The 14,154-nt window shown below is 40.3% G+C and overlaps 1 protein-coding gene across 2 annotated transcripts in view; it reads right to left on the reverse strand.

Annotated features, from left to right (window-relative positions):
• Positions 1-14,154, reverse strand: part of RGS7BP (regulator of G protein signaling 7 binding protein) — a 76,488-nt gene that overhangs the window by 3,512 nt on the left and 58,822 nt on the right. Inside the window, exons 4-5 of one of the 2 annotated variants that reach the window (XM_058169614.1) lie at positions 3,825-3,972; positions 3,081-3,151 (exon numbers count right to left, since the gene is read on the reverse strand). In XM_058169614.1, the coding sequence (XP_058025597.1) occupies positions 3,081-3,151; positions 3,825-3,972 (219 nt within the window). Of the gene's footprint in view, positions 1-3,080; positions 3,152-3,824; positions 3,973-14,154 lie in introns of those variants that run through there. The other variant, XM_058169616.1, reaches the window with a different exon arrangement.

Raw genomic sequence — 14,154 nt, forward strand, 5'->3', positions numbered from 1 at the left:
TTTAAGCCAGCCCCGCGCGAATAAAGAGATGTGTCTTCAGTTCGCGACGGAATGTCCGAAGGTCAGGTATTTGACGTAGACCCGGGGGAAGCTCGTTCCAGAGTGTGGGAGCCCCCACAGAGAAGGCCCTTCCCCTGGGGGCCGCCAGCCGACATTGTTTGGCGGACGGCACCCTGAGAAGTCCCTCTCTATGGGAGCGTACGGGTCGGTGGGAGGCATGTGGTAACAGCAGGCGGTCCTGTAAGTACCCAGGTCCTAAGCCATGGAGCGCTTTAAAGGTCGTAACCAACACCTTAAAGTGCACTCGGAAGGCCACAGGCAGCCAGTGCAGTCTGCGCAGGAGCGGTGTTACATGGGAGCTACGCGTAGCTCCCTCTATCACCCGCGCAGCTGCATTCTGGACTAACTGAAGCCTCCGAGTGCACTTCAAGGGGAGCCCCATGTAGAGAGCATTACAATAATCCAAGCGAGAGGTAATGAGCGCATGAGTGACTGTGCATAAGGCATCCCGATCAAGGAAGGCGCAACTGCGAACCAGGCGAACCTGGTGGAAGGCCCTCCTGGAGGCGGCCGTCAAATGATCTTCAAGCGACAGCCGATCATCCAGGAGGACACCTAAGTTGCGCACCCTATCCTTTGGGGCCAATAACTGCGCCTCCAACAGCCAGCTGCGGCTGCAGCTGACTGAATCGGGATGCCGGCATCCACAGCCACTCCGTCTTGGAGGATTAAGCTTGAGCCTGTTTCTCCCCATCCAGACCCGTCGGCTTCCAAACACGGGACAGCACTTCAACAACTTCATTGGGGTGGCCGGGGTGGAAAAGTACAGCTGGGTGTCATCAGCGTACTGCTGGTATCTCACCCGAAACCACTGATGATCTCACCCAGCGGCTTCATGTAGATGTTGAACAGCAGGGCGAGAGAATCGACCCCTGAGGACCTCACAAGTGAGGCCCCTCGCGGTCGACCTCTGCCCCCTGTCAACACCGTCTGCGACGGTCGGAGATAGGAGGAGAACCACCGATATCGGTGCCTCCACTCCCAATCCCCCAACCGGTGCAGCAAGATACCATGGTCGATGGTATCGAACGCCGCTGAGAGGTCTAATAGGACCAGGGCAGAGGAATAACCCCTGTCCCTAGCCCTCCAGAGATCATCCACCAATGCGACCAAAGCTGTCTCCGTGCTGTATCCGGGTCGGAAGCCGGACTGGAACGGGTCTAGATAGATGTCTTCATCCAGGTATTGGGGTAGCTGTCGCGCCACGGCACTCTCTACAACCTTCGCAACAAAGCGAAGGTTGGAGACTGGACGATAATTACCCAAAATAGCTGGGTCCAGGCAGGGCTTCTTAAGGAGGGGTCTCACCACCGCCTCTTTCAAGGCGGCAGGGAAAACCCCTTCCAACAAAGAAGCGTTGATAATCCTCTGGAGCCAGCCTCGTGTCACCGCCTGAGTGGCCAGTACCAGTCAGGAAGGGCACGGGTCCAGTAAACATGTCGTGCCTTGCAGCCTCCCCAACAACCTGTCGACGTCCTCGGGAGCCACAGGGTCAAACTCATCCCAAATGGGCTCAACAAGACGTGCCTCCTCTCCCTCGCTTGGATCATCCCAAATTCGGTCCAGACCGTCCCTCAGCTGAGCGATTTTATCGTATAGATAACCACTAAACTCCTCGGCTCGTCCTGCAAGGGTCATCCGCACCTCCTGATGTAGGAGGCGGGTCACCTGAAACAGGGCGGCGGGCGGTTATCTGCCGACGCAATGAGGGTGGAGGCGTAAGAACGCCTCGCTTCCCTCATTGCCACTAGGTAGGTCCTAGAATAGGACCTAACTAGTGTCCGATCAGCTTCGGCGCGACTGGACCTCCAGGTGCTCTCCAGGCGTCTTCTCCGGCGTTTCATCTCCCTCAGCCCCTCGGAGAACCAAGGGGCCGGACGAGACCTCCGCCGGGTCAGAGGCCGCAAAGGCACGACACGGTCCAAGGCCCCGGCCGCGGCCTGTTCCCAGGCCACGACCAGTTCCTCAGCCGTGCTGTGGGCCAGTTCCTCAGGGAATGGCCCAAGCTCCGTCAGGCATCTGGTTTCTGAACTTCATGGGGCTTTGTCAAAAAAAGCCATTGGCAGGGTGCCAAAGAAGATAAAGGTTTGTGATAAAGCCTTTTTATCTTTTTTATTTATTTTATTTATTTTTTTTTTTTAAAGAAGATAAAGGTTTGTGATAAAGGGCCTCTGGTGACATTGTGCCTTACAACCTTAGTGACTGATAATTAATGCAGTTAAAATTGTTGTCATAAATTTGGTCAGAGGTTTTTTTTCATTTTATAATACTGCTTAACAATAGGGTGCTGTTGATGAGTACACGTTTACAGCTTCTGAGGAGTCAAGGCAACGTGAAAAAATGGATGGAGTTGTTCTACTGACTGATATTTTGAGCGGAGAAGCCTCCCAACAAACTCATGATTGTACAGTATTATATTGGATGCATTACCCTAAATACTTTAGCCCAGCCAGCATAGTTGTTGGCTAAGGTAAGTGGACATCTAGTGCAGGGGTCTCCAACCTTGGCAGCTGGCTGAGGGATTCTGGGAGTTGAAGTCCACAAGTCTTAAAGTTGCCAAGGTTGGAGACCCCTGGTCTAGTGTACAATATCTGCAAGGCACAGAACAGACAAAAGCTGCTTAAAAGTGGATTAAAACCACCATAATCCTTGACCCCTGGCTTGCTGTAATTGCTAAAAACTGTTGGTTACTAGGAGGTTGTTCTGAAGTGGAAAGAATCAAAAGTGTATTGTAAGCTCTAAAACAGATTTAACATATTTTAAAATAACACCTTCAAACTCCCATATTACATTTTTAAAAATCCAAGAAAATTCTGGTTCTACTTATTTTGCATCATCACCTTCATAATGCTTCCACGAACATAACAGACTACTGACCCCTGGCATGGGAGACAACAGCAGATATAACCTATTTTGAAGCATCCGATGTAGTTTATAAGAAATTCGTTTGCCATTACTGAAAGGAGCTTAGGCTGCCCACTCAACTATCTTATTGATAAATACAGAAAAGAAAAGCTTACCTTGATTTTTCAATGGTAAAGGCATAGTCTCCCTGAGTTTACTTAAAAGGTTTTTCATTTCTCTCATATCCCTGTAGAAATAAAGCATAGAACTTAAATAAAGACTATTTTTACATTTTAAAATACAAGAATAACACTACAGAATTTTTTTAAAAAGGGGTATATACTGTACATATACCAAACATAGTATCAACATGGTTTCAATAAATATCAGCTTTTACTTTGAGACTATGCTAACAATAAGAGCAACAATAAAAAAAAAACATAAGGAGGAAGAATTAGAGTGGTAAGAATGGCATCAATACATATTCAATATCTATTTATTTTGGATGTGTGATGCGTTTATACTTCTTATTTAAATGTTTATAGCCCAGACCAATCATAAAGGGATGTAATGAATAAATAAACATTCAAATCAATCTTTATTACAGTCAAATCTTTATTACTGCACAAACATTAAAAATCTATGACAATAAAAACCAGCAATAAAAAACTAGTACATCTTCATGATATACTGTATGTTGACAAATAAACACCAGGCAATTGTACATTAGTATCATTTAGCGTATTAGTTTTGCTCACAAAACTGAGATCAGTTACCATTTATTAGGTATCTAGTCCTGCATTTTTTTCAGCTGTGATACTGAAAGTATGGAATAGCTTTGACAAATTCTAACGAATAAATCTAAAAGTAAAAAATAAATAAATTTAAAAACAAAATTAGACCAAAAAAAAGCACCATACCTCTCGGTGTTTTCAATATCTGTGGAAACCTGCCATAAATGTTGTTGTATTTCTACTGGCGAAGAGGATGTTTCTTCCAAAATAGGAGCTTCCGAACTCTCCTCTAGCTTACTGTCAAGGCTCTTGGGTGCTGCACAGGTCTCCATCCCTTTGAAAAAAGCACCGAACAAAACATATTTAATCCCGAAGATGTTATGTCAATACCTTCTCCCTAATCCAATGTTGGCGAACCTTTTTGGCACCAAGAAGACCAGCTGGCCGGTGCACACGTGCTCCAGAAATCAGAAGAGCAGCCGCCCAGTGTGCATGCATGCGCCGGGAAGATCATCTTCTAGTTTCTGGGACATGCATGCACACCAGCCAGCTGGTCTTCACACGCGCATGTGCGCCAGAAACCAGAAGAGCAGGTGGCCGCTGTGTGTGCGCACACCGGAAACAGGAATATCATCTCCCCAGAGTGCACATGCGCACAAGGCGGCTGCTCTTCTGGTTTCGGTGCTCCTGCGTGCGTGAGGACCAGCTGGCCAGCGCGCCGTAACCCGGAAGATGGCTCTGAGTGCCACTTCCGGCACACGTGCCATAGGTTCACCATCATGGCCCTGATCCTTTCACCTGCCGATTTGGAAACCTCTGCTTAATTTCGATGCTATAAATAAATTAAATACACTAACATTTTTTCAGGCCCAAACAATCAAAAACAATATGTGGAATTACTTCTGAGTAGTTTATTTTTGTTTGCCTACAAATATAATCTCACCAGCAATAACTATAGATCAGGGGTCTCCAACCTTGGCCACTTTAAGACTTGTGGACTTCAACTCCCAGAATTCCTCAGCCAGCTTGCTGAGGAATTCTGGGAGTTTAAGTTCACAAGTCTTAAAGTGGCCAAGGTTGGAGACCCCTGCTATAGATATACTCTGTGAATTGCTAGGGAGTATATAATCTGGTTCTCTCCCTGCCTACCAGAGATTTACGTTCTGTGAGCCTTTGGCGTTGATTCATGCTGGCCACATGACCACAGAGACGTCTTCGGACAGCGCTGGCTCTTTGGCTTTGAAACGGAGATGAGCACCGCCCCCTAAAGTCGGCAACGACTAGCACGTATGTGCGAGGGGAACCTTTACCTTTTTATATCATCTGGTTCTCTTCCTGCCTACCAGAGATTCCTAGCTCTCTGTTTTGTTGCCTTCTGGGAAAAAAAGAGCTCCTCCAAACTATATTCCACTATATAACATACATAAACATACATATGTTTGACAATAGGACAAATTGAAAAAGACCAGCTGCATAAATAATGCAAATTTGCAGCATTTTCATAGTTTATTCTCCTTCCGTTAAAAAAAAAGAGAGAGTTGAAGAATGTGCGGCAGCTGGAATGTTCATGTCTCCCCTTCACTTTCTCTTTTAAGGATCTGCCTTTTCGAATGGGATAAACTGGTCCTTAAAAAAAGCCAAAGCTATGATGCTAGGCACATTGTCCACTGAAACAAAGGAGAACATCTGAAACAGCAACATGAGCTAGCAGGCTTAGGAGGGAGCAGCAGAATCCTGATTAAGAAAACATAAAGCAAAGTCTAATACTAGCTTTATCAAGAGAACTGATAAAATAGAAAACAGAAGAACGTAGACATCTAAGCCTCTAGAACCCAGAATGGTAGATTAATCCTAACCAAGCAGCAAGAGGCAGAAAAGTAAATAATGACATAGAATGTATACCAAAGTTATCAAGAAAAAAGGGAGTGAAATCACTTTTAAATATAAAAAATTGAAATGAAATGCATCTTTCCTAAGAGACCTTTTATTGAACAATTTCTGTACAATCTTCTAAAACAATTGCCATTTTAGCTTCAGTTTCCACAGCAGTTTTCGGAACAAATCAGATCCATATTGAAATAATCTTAGAACATGTTTTCTTTCTCATGCTTTGTATCACCATGGTGTTTTTGAGCAATTTTTTTAAAAGAAGTGATTTTAAGGTGCAAGTTAAGTGTTTTATTTCTCTGCAAGGTTTTCATGCTCTCTCTGAGATATTGCTGATATTTATGCTGCACTCGTGCTTTACTGTTAGTGATCAGATTATCAAAATAAATAAACTTTCAAAATATGCAAAAATCTATACTGCATGAACTGGACAAAAGGGCAAGTAACATCTATGCTACACCCTTAACGTTTAAAATGCATACTCATTTATAGAAGAGGCCAACAGTGTATGTGTGTATCAAAAAAGTCAAGATGATATTCACAAGCAAAACATCTTATGAGGCATGTAAAAAAGTGTTCAACCACATGGTCATAACCATTATCTTGACCAGAGGTGGTATTCACTTACTATTCCTACCGGTTTGCAAATGTGAGCGCATTGCCATCTCTGAGCATGCGCAGTGTCAAAAAGAGGAAGGGATGACGTCCGGGCGGGCGGGGCCTCCCGCAGCTGCTGCTACCGGTTCACCCAAATCGGATAGAACCAGCAGAATACCACCACTGATCTTGACTATTTTTGATCCCTGTGATAAGACCAACTGACCCGTCCAAAAGGTCCTTTCTTGACCGAACATTTTTCCATTTACAAACAGAAAACTGAGTTCTCTAAGTTTATATGCGTCTCCTGGGTTCGGAAAGAGTCTCAGAATCATCCCCTATGATCCTCCACATTTTTAATTTAATTTAATTTATTTTATTTGTCACAACAGTATATATAAGCATAAGCATGAAATAACTATACACTGTATAAGCATATATATAAGCATAAGTATGTAATAACTATACGAAATTGGATACAATCAAAGGGAACATTAGGACAGGAACGGTAGGCACGTTGGTGCTTTTATGCACGCCCCTTACAGACCTCTTAGGAATGGGGTGAGGTCAATAGTAGATAATTTTTGGATAAAGCTTTGGGGATTTTGAGAAGAGACCACAGAGTCAGGTAGTGTATTCCAAGCATTAACAACTCTGTTACTGAAGTCATATTTTCTGCAATCAAGATTGGAGTGGTTAACATTAAGCTTAAATCTATTGTGTGCTCGTGTATTGTGATTGAAGCGGAAGTAGTCTTCAACAGGAAGGACATTGTAACAGATGATTCTATGAGTTAAACTCAGGTCATGTCGAAGGCGGCGAAGTTCTAAATTTTCTAAACTCAGTATTTCAAATCTGGTGGCATAAAGTATTTTGTTGTGGCAGTCTCTGGAATGGCACTCTGAAGAGCCAGGCAACATGTACAAAAGCTGGGAGGTGGGACTGCAACTACTTCATGGTTGAAAAACCAGCCTTTCGGGTATTTTTTAAAATGGATAAGAAATTACACCTTTCATTTCTTAAACACTTTATTTATTATATTTACTAAGCTAAAAGAGGCTTTTTTCAGTCACAGCCTCTTATTCTTTTTTAAAGATCTGTGCCATTTTTGGGACAGCATTATTGTTGAATGAGGAGGAGGAGGGTTGCCAGAGTTGACCTAAATTAAAGAAAAGTGGACTACTTTTTGTCTTTCTTTGATGGAGAAATATAAGGAATTAAAGGAATTTGATTCCTTTAATTCCTTATATTTGGTTTTATTTTATATGTGGTTTTATTATATATATATGTTTTATATGTGGTTTTATTTTGTCATTTCCATGAATTTGCCACATGTATTTGATGTTAGGAGTTATAATTTACAATTTTATTGAAGAATCTAACAAAAAAATGTGATAATTTGAACAAGTATAGTGATCTTTGTTAATATGGCTGATGATAACATAAAAATTTAGTAAGTGCAAATAGAAACATACATCATTTCCCACAACAGGGAAAAATGGATTTGGCTAAGATGGTGATGTAAATTGTTTTTAACAAAGAGATTTAATTTGATCTTGTTTTTATGGGATGTTGCTTCTGGTTTTTATGCCTGAAATAGAAAAAAAAATGAAATTTAGAATTTAGTAAAGATTTAGTAGAAGATTTAGTAATCCTTTAGTTATAGAACTGGTTTGTAATAATTATAGTAGTGTAAAAAACTGAGGTCATAAATGTATTAGCATTTCACTGTGTTGGAAAGATTCGAACTCAGCACCATTTTTTCTCTCCTTTTTTTATCCTGCACTCTTTTTAAATCTTTATTTTAATTTTACTTTATGCTATAACTTAATAAAACTTTCATTTAAAACGAAAAGAAAAAAATGGCTGACAAACTATGTGGCTTATACAGCTGTGGACCTGCTGAAGTTTTGCTTGTTTCAGAGCAGACCAAGACCACTGAAGAGGTCTAGAGCAGTGCCCCCACCCAACCTTTTGGGCACCGGGGACCAGTGCCGTGGAGAGGGTTTTTTCTGCAGACTGGAGGGGGCGTGGTGCCTGCATCCCGCAGATGGGGCTTCACTTGTTTGCACAGCCCAGTTTCTAGCATGCTGTGGACTGCTGCCGGTCCACAGACCAGAGGTTGGGGACCCCTGGTCTACAGCAGCCCAGGAAAGGACTGCTGTTACAGAGTAGCCCAAAGGCTACAAACAGGACTAGGGATGAAGCAAGGCATTTTTCTTCTTTCTGCAGTCAGTCTGGCTGAAGGCTAAAAAAATCAAAGGCTGCAAACTCTTAAGAATAATAATTAAGCTAAGAATAATTAATGCCCATATTTAACAAGATAGACTGTACCAGAAATGGAAGCTTCATGTTGCCATTGGCAAGATAATTAACTTTCAAACGCTTGAACGTAAGTCACAATTTTACTCCCTGCTGATTTATTGCAAAGCTGCAGGAAGGCAGGAGAGATGATAATTTAAACGATTTAGCTTAAAGGCTGCTTGACTCAAAAGATATTTGCATTGCTGAAGGAAACCCTTCTTATCTAGTATACATTATAAATAAAAAGGAGAAAAATCATAAGGTTTTTGGATGCTGGGCATCTGATTATTTTTTGAGAACCCAAGATCTTATGACACCCTGGAGCCAAATCTGTCTCGGTGACAGCAGGTTAGTCAATTTAAAGCAATTTCATTATATCTTAAGTTCCTTCATGTACTTAAGATTCTGTTTATGCAGCACTTGCAAATTTTATAATAAGAGTGAGGAAATCACAACACACCGTTCAACCAATCCATTCCTTAAATGCTTGGCAAGCCATTTCTGTATCCTGCCAAGAGTAAGTTACTAGAAGTCATTAGTTTATTACAGTTATGGAACACAGAAGCCTAGAAATAAAATTTTAAAATAAGCCCTTAATAAAACTGGTCTAGCCTCATAGGCAATATTTTTCTGTTGCACCACTATTGTGGAGCACTCTAGTCTTGAGTAGACTAGCACCCTCATTGTTGGCCTTCCAGAAACTGTGAAAGACAGAATTTTTCCTTTGAGGAATGAATGGCCATAATTCTACATACCACTTTTATGGTTGCTTGTGTTTTTATTGGCTTTTTATGTTTTTATTGTTTTTATGTTTTAGGCTGTCACTTTTTTTTTAACCCGGTAGTGTATAAAGTAAGTGTACTTTTCTAAGAAGAATATGAAATACATAACATAGGGAAAGAATGTCATAGTTTTGGATTTCTGAAGCAGCTTTTATTGTGGTAATGTAATATTGACTTTTTTCAAGTTATGTTGACTATGACTTGTTTAAATCATTTTGAATTTCCACAGGAGAAGCACTATGGCAGAAATTAATTATGAGGCACATACCATTTTCACCAATGGAAATAAATTTTTCCTTTTCTTCTTTGCATGTTTGATATTTTCCAAGGTATGTAGCACATTGATTTTTTTTTAAAGGAACCCATTTAAGCAAAATGCCCTGCTTTTTGAGAGAATTGATCTAACACGTGAGATAGCTCACCCATTAACAGAAATAGCTTGACTCGAGAATGAAACAGAAGTATTAGGCTACTTCCTTCAGCTTCAAAAGGGAGACCGAAAGAAAAAAATGCCTTCTCTTGGTAATTCAGAAGGCTCTTTTGCCCAGGATTCCTTCTATTTCAATCAACTCTTCAAATCTGCTTGAATTTGAAGGACATTGCAAATAATGACTCCTTTCGGTCAGTATCAATGCTACAAGGAGTACAAAAATCATTCAACTATCTGTCAGCAATTTTCCCCTTACAAATACTTGACTGCCACCAGGCAATTGCTCCACCTTGTTCAGGACAAAATGGTTTTGAAGTGGCACCTGTGAACAAATAGAAATTTCCAACATTCATCACAGCAAAAGCTCGTAAATAGACACCCAAGTTCTCTCGGGGACTGTATTTCTATTTTTTTTTTTTATTGTTCACCTCAGCCATCACATTTCCTCCCTAGTCTGTCTTTTTTAAAGTATGTGGAAGAGTAGACTTTGAAGGTGAAATAATTAAAAATCAGTATGTGAATTGCGTGGGCATAAGTTGCATAAGCATCTGCTTCAAGTGATCACTTAGACCAGAGTTTCTCAACCTGATCAATTTCCCTGGCTGGGAAATTGTGGGAGCTGAAGTCTTAAAGTTGCCAAGGTAGAGAGACACTGATTAGACAAATGGAAATAAATTTGCTTCAAAGCATTTTAGGCTCTGCAGGTTGGCCATCTTTTTGTTTGTCAGTGTGCCTGCACACGCATATTGGAGAATCGTTGGAAAAATATTCAAAGCAGGCAAGTTAGTAAAGGGGATAACTCAGGCAATAGAGAAGCCTGTTATTAGAACACAAAGCCTGCAATTACTGCAGGTTCGAGCCCGGCCCAAGGTTGACTCAGCCTTCCACCCTTTATAAGGTAGGTAAAATGAGGACCCAGATTGTTGGGGGGGCAATAAGTTGACTTTGTAAAAAATATACAAATAGAATGAGACTATTGCCTTATACATTGTAAGCCGCCCTGAGTCTTCGGAGAAGGGCGGGGTATAAATGTAAACAACAACAAAAAAATGTGGATTAATTAACATATGTTAGATGGGCAGCTACATAAATAAAATAGAATAATCATAATGGAGTAATATGAAGTGTATATACTTGTAATATAAATAGCATGATTTCTTCTACGCCAAAATTTAATGAAGCAAACAAAAATAAATAAATTTCCTACATGCTAGAAATTCAAATGAGGCAAATGCAAATTACTTCACTTAAGAAAGAGAAGTTGAATGTATCAATATAAGTGGTTTTGTAGAAGTGCTTGTGAAAAAGACCTTGGAGTAATAGTCATTATAATCAAAAGATAAATCAGCAAGTTTATTTTCCAATGATGTGAAATTACTAGCATGCATGTATATAATTTATCATTGCCTCAATTCTAGATGGATTACAGAGAACTAATAATACATGAAACAAGAATAATGAGCAATACTTTTTAATTTCTTTTGAATTGGGAAGGGCTCATTTTGACTACTGTTTCCAGTTCAGCCTATCATATTGATGGTAATAAGAATGATCAAGAAACTAGACATCAATCCTTAGAAGGACAAAGGAGGTATCAGGTATATTTATTATTTATCTAGAAGGATGTGATATTAAACAGAAGACCAAGACATGTTCTGTAACATTAAAATGATAATGCATTTAATTACCAGAAAGCACTTTCCAAGTGACTTCTTAGTAGCAAGAGAAATATGACAGAATGTATAGATATACTTAGAAAGTAGATGAACTCACCACTAAATGAATCAAGGAGACTCTGGAGAGTCTTTGGTCAAGAATACTTTAATTTATGTTCCTGCAAGGAACCTACATCTGGTATTTACGATTCTGCCTTTCTTTTATTTGAGAAAATGATGCAACGATCTATTTGCACAATATTCTCCAGGAAAAGCTGCAAACATCAGCTTTGTGATATAAGCACAGGGCTTGCTAGCAAGTTAATAGTTGAAATAAGCAGGCAAGCCAGATGGTAAATCCCAACTCATGTCACATAGCAGGAGTTACAGGAATAACATTCTATAGTACTTAAGAAAGAAGAGCATGGGGGAACTGAGTGAACTTTGTGAGAAAACTTTTAAAAATTAAAAGCATTTGTGCATTAAAAGTGTGACATTCTTATAGAAAAGTGTTTTTATAAGTAATAACAGGAGGACTAACTCCTGTGGATAAAAAAAACATTTTACTTTCTTAATTGTGGCTACAAATATGAATTTACCAAAAACAGATGAGGGGATGGGCTATTTTTGGGTGGCAAAGGAGTGCTTTTAAAAGTACTCCTTTCCTCCTCTCTCCCCCATAAGAATATCCCCAGAGCAAGCTGTGCAGAGTCGAGTTCCTAAGGTTTGGCTTCTGCTCAATTAGTGTGTAGGAGGAAGGCATCATACTTGCAAGAGAAGGGCACATCTGGATTAAAAACAGCTCAATGTCTTTTTGCAAAAGAGCTATTTTAGTTTCAATATGTTTACTGCCCCCATACAAGGAGGTTGATTTTATTTCTGTAGATTAGCTCCCTGAAGGAAGAAAGTGGACCTAGGTAGCTAGCTGAACTTTACAAATGATATAAAAAGCAACAGGGAACCTTGAGCTTTGATTTTGCAAAATTGTTTTGTATCCACAAGGCAAGAAAAATCAGGAAAGCATCCAACTTTCTAAGCATCCAAAGCAGTTTGCTTAAGTTGATAACCTATCTTCCTGAGTTTAGGGGGTCAGAGACTGATAATGCTACATATATTCATAATTACATGTTCTTGGGAACATATTCATAAAGAAAATGAGTGCAGTCAGGTGAAAAATTATTTGGTTGACATCTCCCAGAAAATTGCGTAGTAATGCAACTTGACTGTATAGTATAGACTCAGAATCTCACGTCTCAGGAAATAAAATGATATTCAGAGTTAAACATGGAAGATGCGGTTGCAAATAGCTGCTATATAAGTCAACTGTGATGCCTTTTATGTGCCAGTTAATAATGCAATGATAGCACTCTTACTTTCAGAGGATTAGGAGCACTTGGTGGACACCACCTTCCTTACTTCTGAGAACAAAGGCATTGCTTGATGCCTCTTAGAAATAGGGTTTCCCATCATTAATCAGATAATTATTCAGAAATTCTGTTCCATTAGTACATGAAACCAATGGTATTTCCTTCTACTGGCTTGTCTAGCTATGTATTCAGGAGCCACTTTGCTTCTTACATCTAATATCCTGCTTTGATTGGCAGTAATTTCAGGTCCTGGTCAGAAGATCTTTATATTGCTTTCTATTTGGTAAATGGAGATGCCAGAGACCAATGATATTGATGTCATTAACTACTGTACTAATCCCCCTCCCTTATAAATTGCAATTTCACCAACTCACAAGTAGAGTCACTTCAACAATTCTGCTTCTGCCTTTCCCCCTCTCTGATTTGTTTCTGTCTTAATTAATTTTTATGAGAATTCTGTGCTTGAAGAAATTATTTATTAAATTTATATGCCACCCATCTTGCATAAAGGCAACTCTAGGTAGATTGACAAAATTGTGTTTTTTCTTTGCTCCTCGGGGGAAGGATGTCGTTCCTTCCCCTGAGTAATACTGACCCTTGATGCTACAGATTGAGAAATTGTTCATGGAGAACTAAGTCTTAAGCTTGTCACAGAATGCTGTCATTGCTCCTTCTCCATTAAAAAAAATACAAGGAGGTGTATAAATGGTACAACCATGGCTTAAATTACTACTGCATCAGAGAGGAAGCAGGCAATTAATGTTCCACTCTCCCTTTTCTACAATATACTGCATATTTTATAGTCCTGGCCCTTTTGAAATTCATTTTGTTTGGAGAGGAAAGAAAGAGCTCTCCGAATTTTCATCTAACCATGATCTGGTTACAGAACTCTAGCTCAGGAGTCTCCAACCTTGGCAACTTTAAGACTTGTGTTCTTCAATTCCTGGAGTTCTGGGGGTTGAAGTCCACAAGTCTTAAAGTTGTCAAGATTGGAGACCCCTGCTATAGATGATCAGTAGATAGCAACAAAGTGTTTTAAACATGGAGGCTCTATTTCTCATGAGTAAAAGCAAAATGCTAGAAGCATGTAGGTATTTTATTTATTTATATCCCAACTTTATAATATTATTTTTACAAATAACTCAAAGCGGCAAACATACTCCTTTCTCTTTCCTGTTTTCTCCATCACAAGAACCATTTGAGGTGAATTCCGTTGAGAGAAAGAGAATGGTGGGCCCAAAGTCATGCTGGCTGTGGAATTCTGGGAGTTGAAGTACAAATAACTTAAAGTTGCTGAAATTGAGAAACACTGCTCTAGAGGAGGGGTGTTCTGTCCCCTCTCGCCTCCGTCCGAGCGATGGCTTAATTAGCTGGCACTATCAGCTCTGGCAGCAAACTAGCGAGTGTCTGCGAAGTGTCTTTGTTATCTCCCTCAACACCGATGAGTCACCCAGGACAAACTTCAGCTCTTAGTTGATCAGTTGATTTGCCTGC

Source organism: Ahaetulla prasina, chromosome 2 (assembly GCF_028640845.1).
Source record: "Ahaetulla prasina isolate Xishuangbanna chromosome 2, ASM2864084v1, whole genome shotgun sequence".
NCBI lineage: Eukaryota > Metazoa > Chordata > Lepidosauria > Squamata > Colubridae > Ahaetulla > Ahaetulla prasina.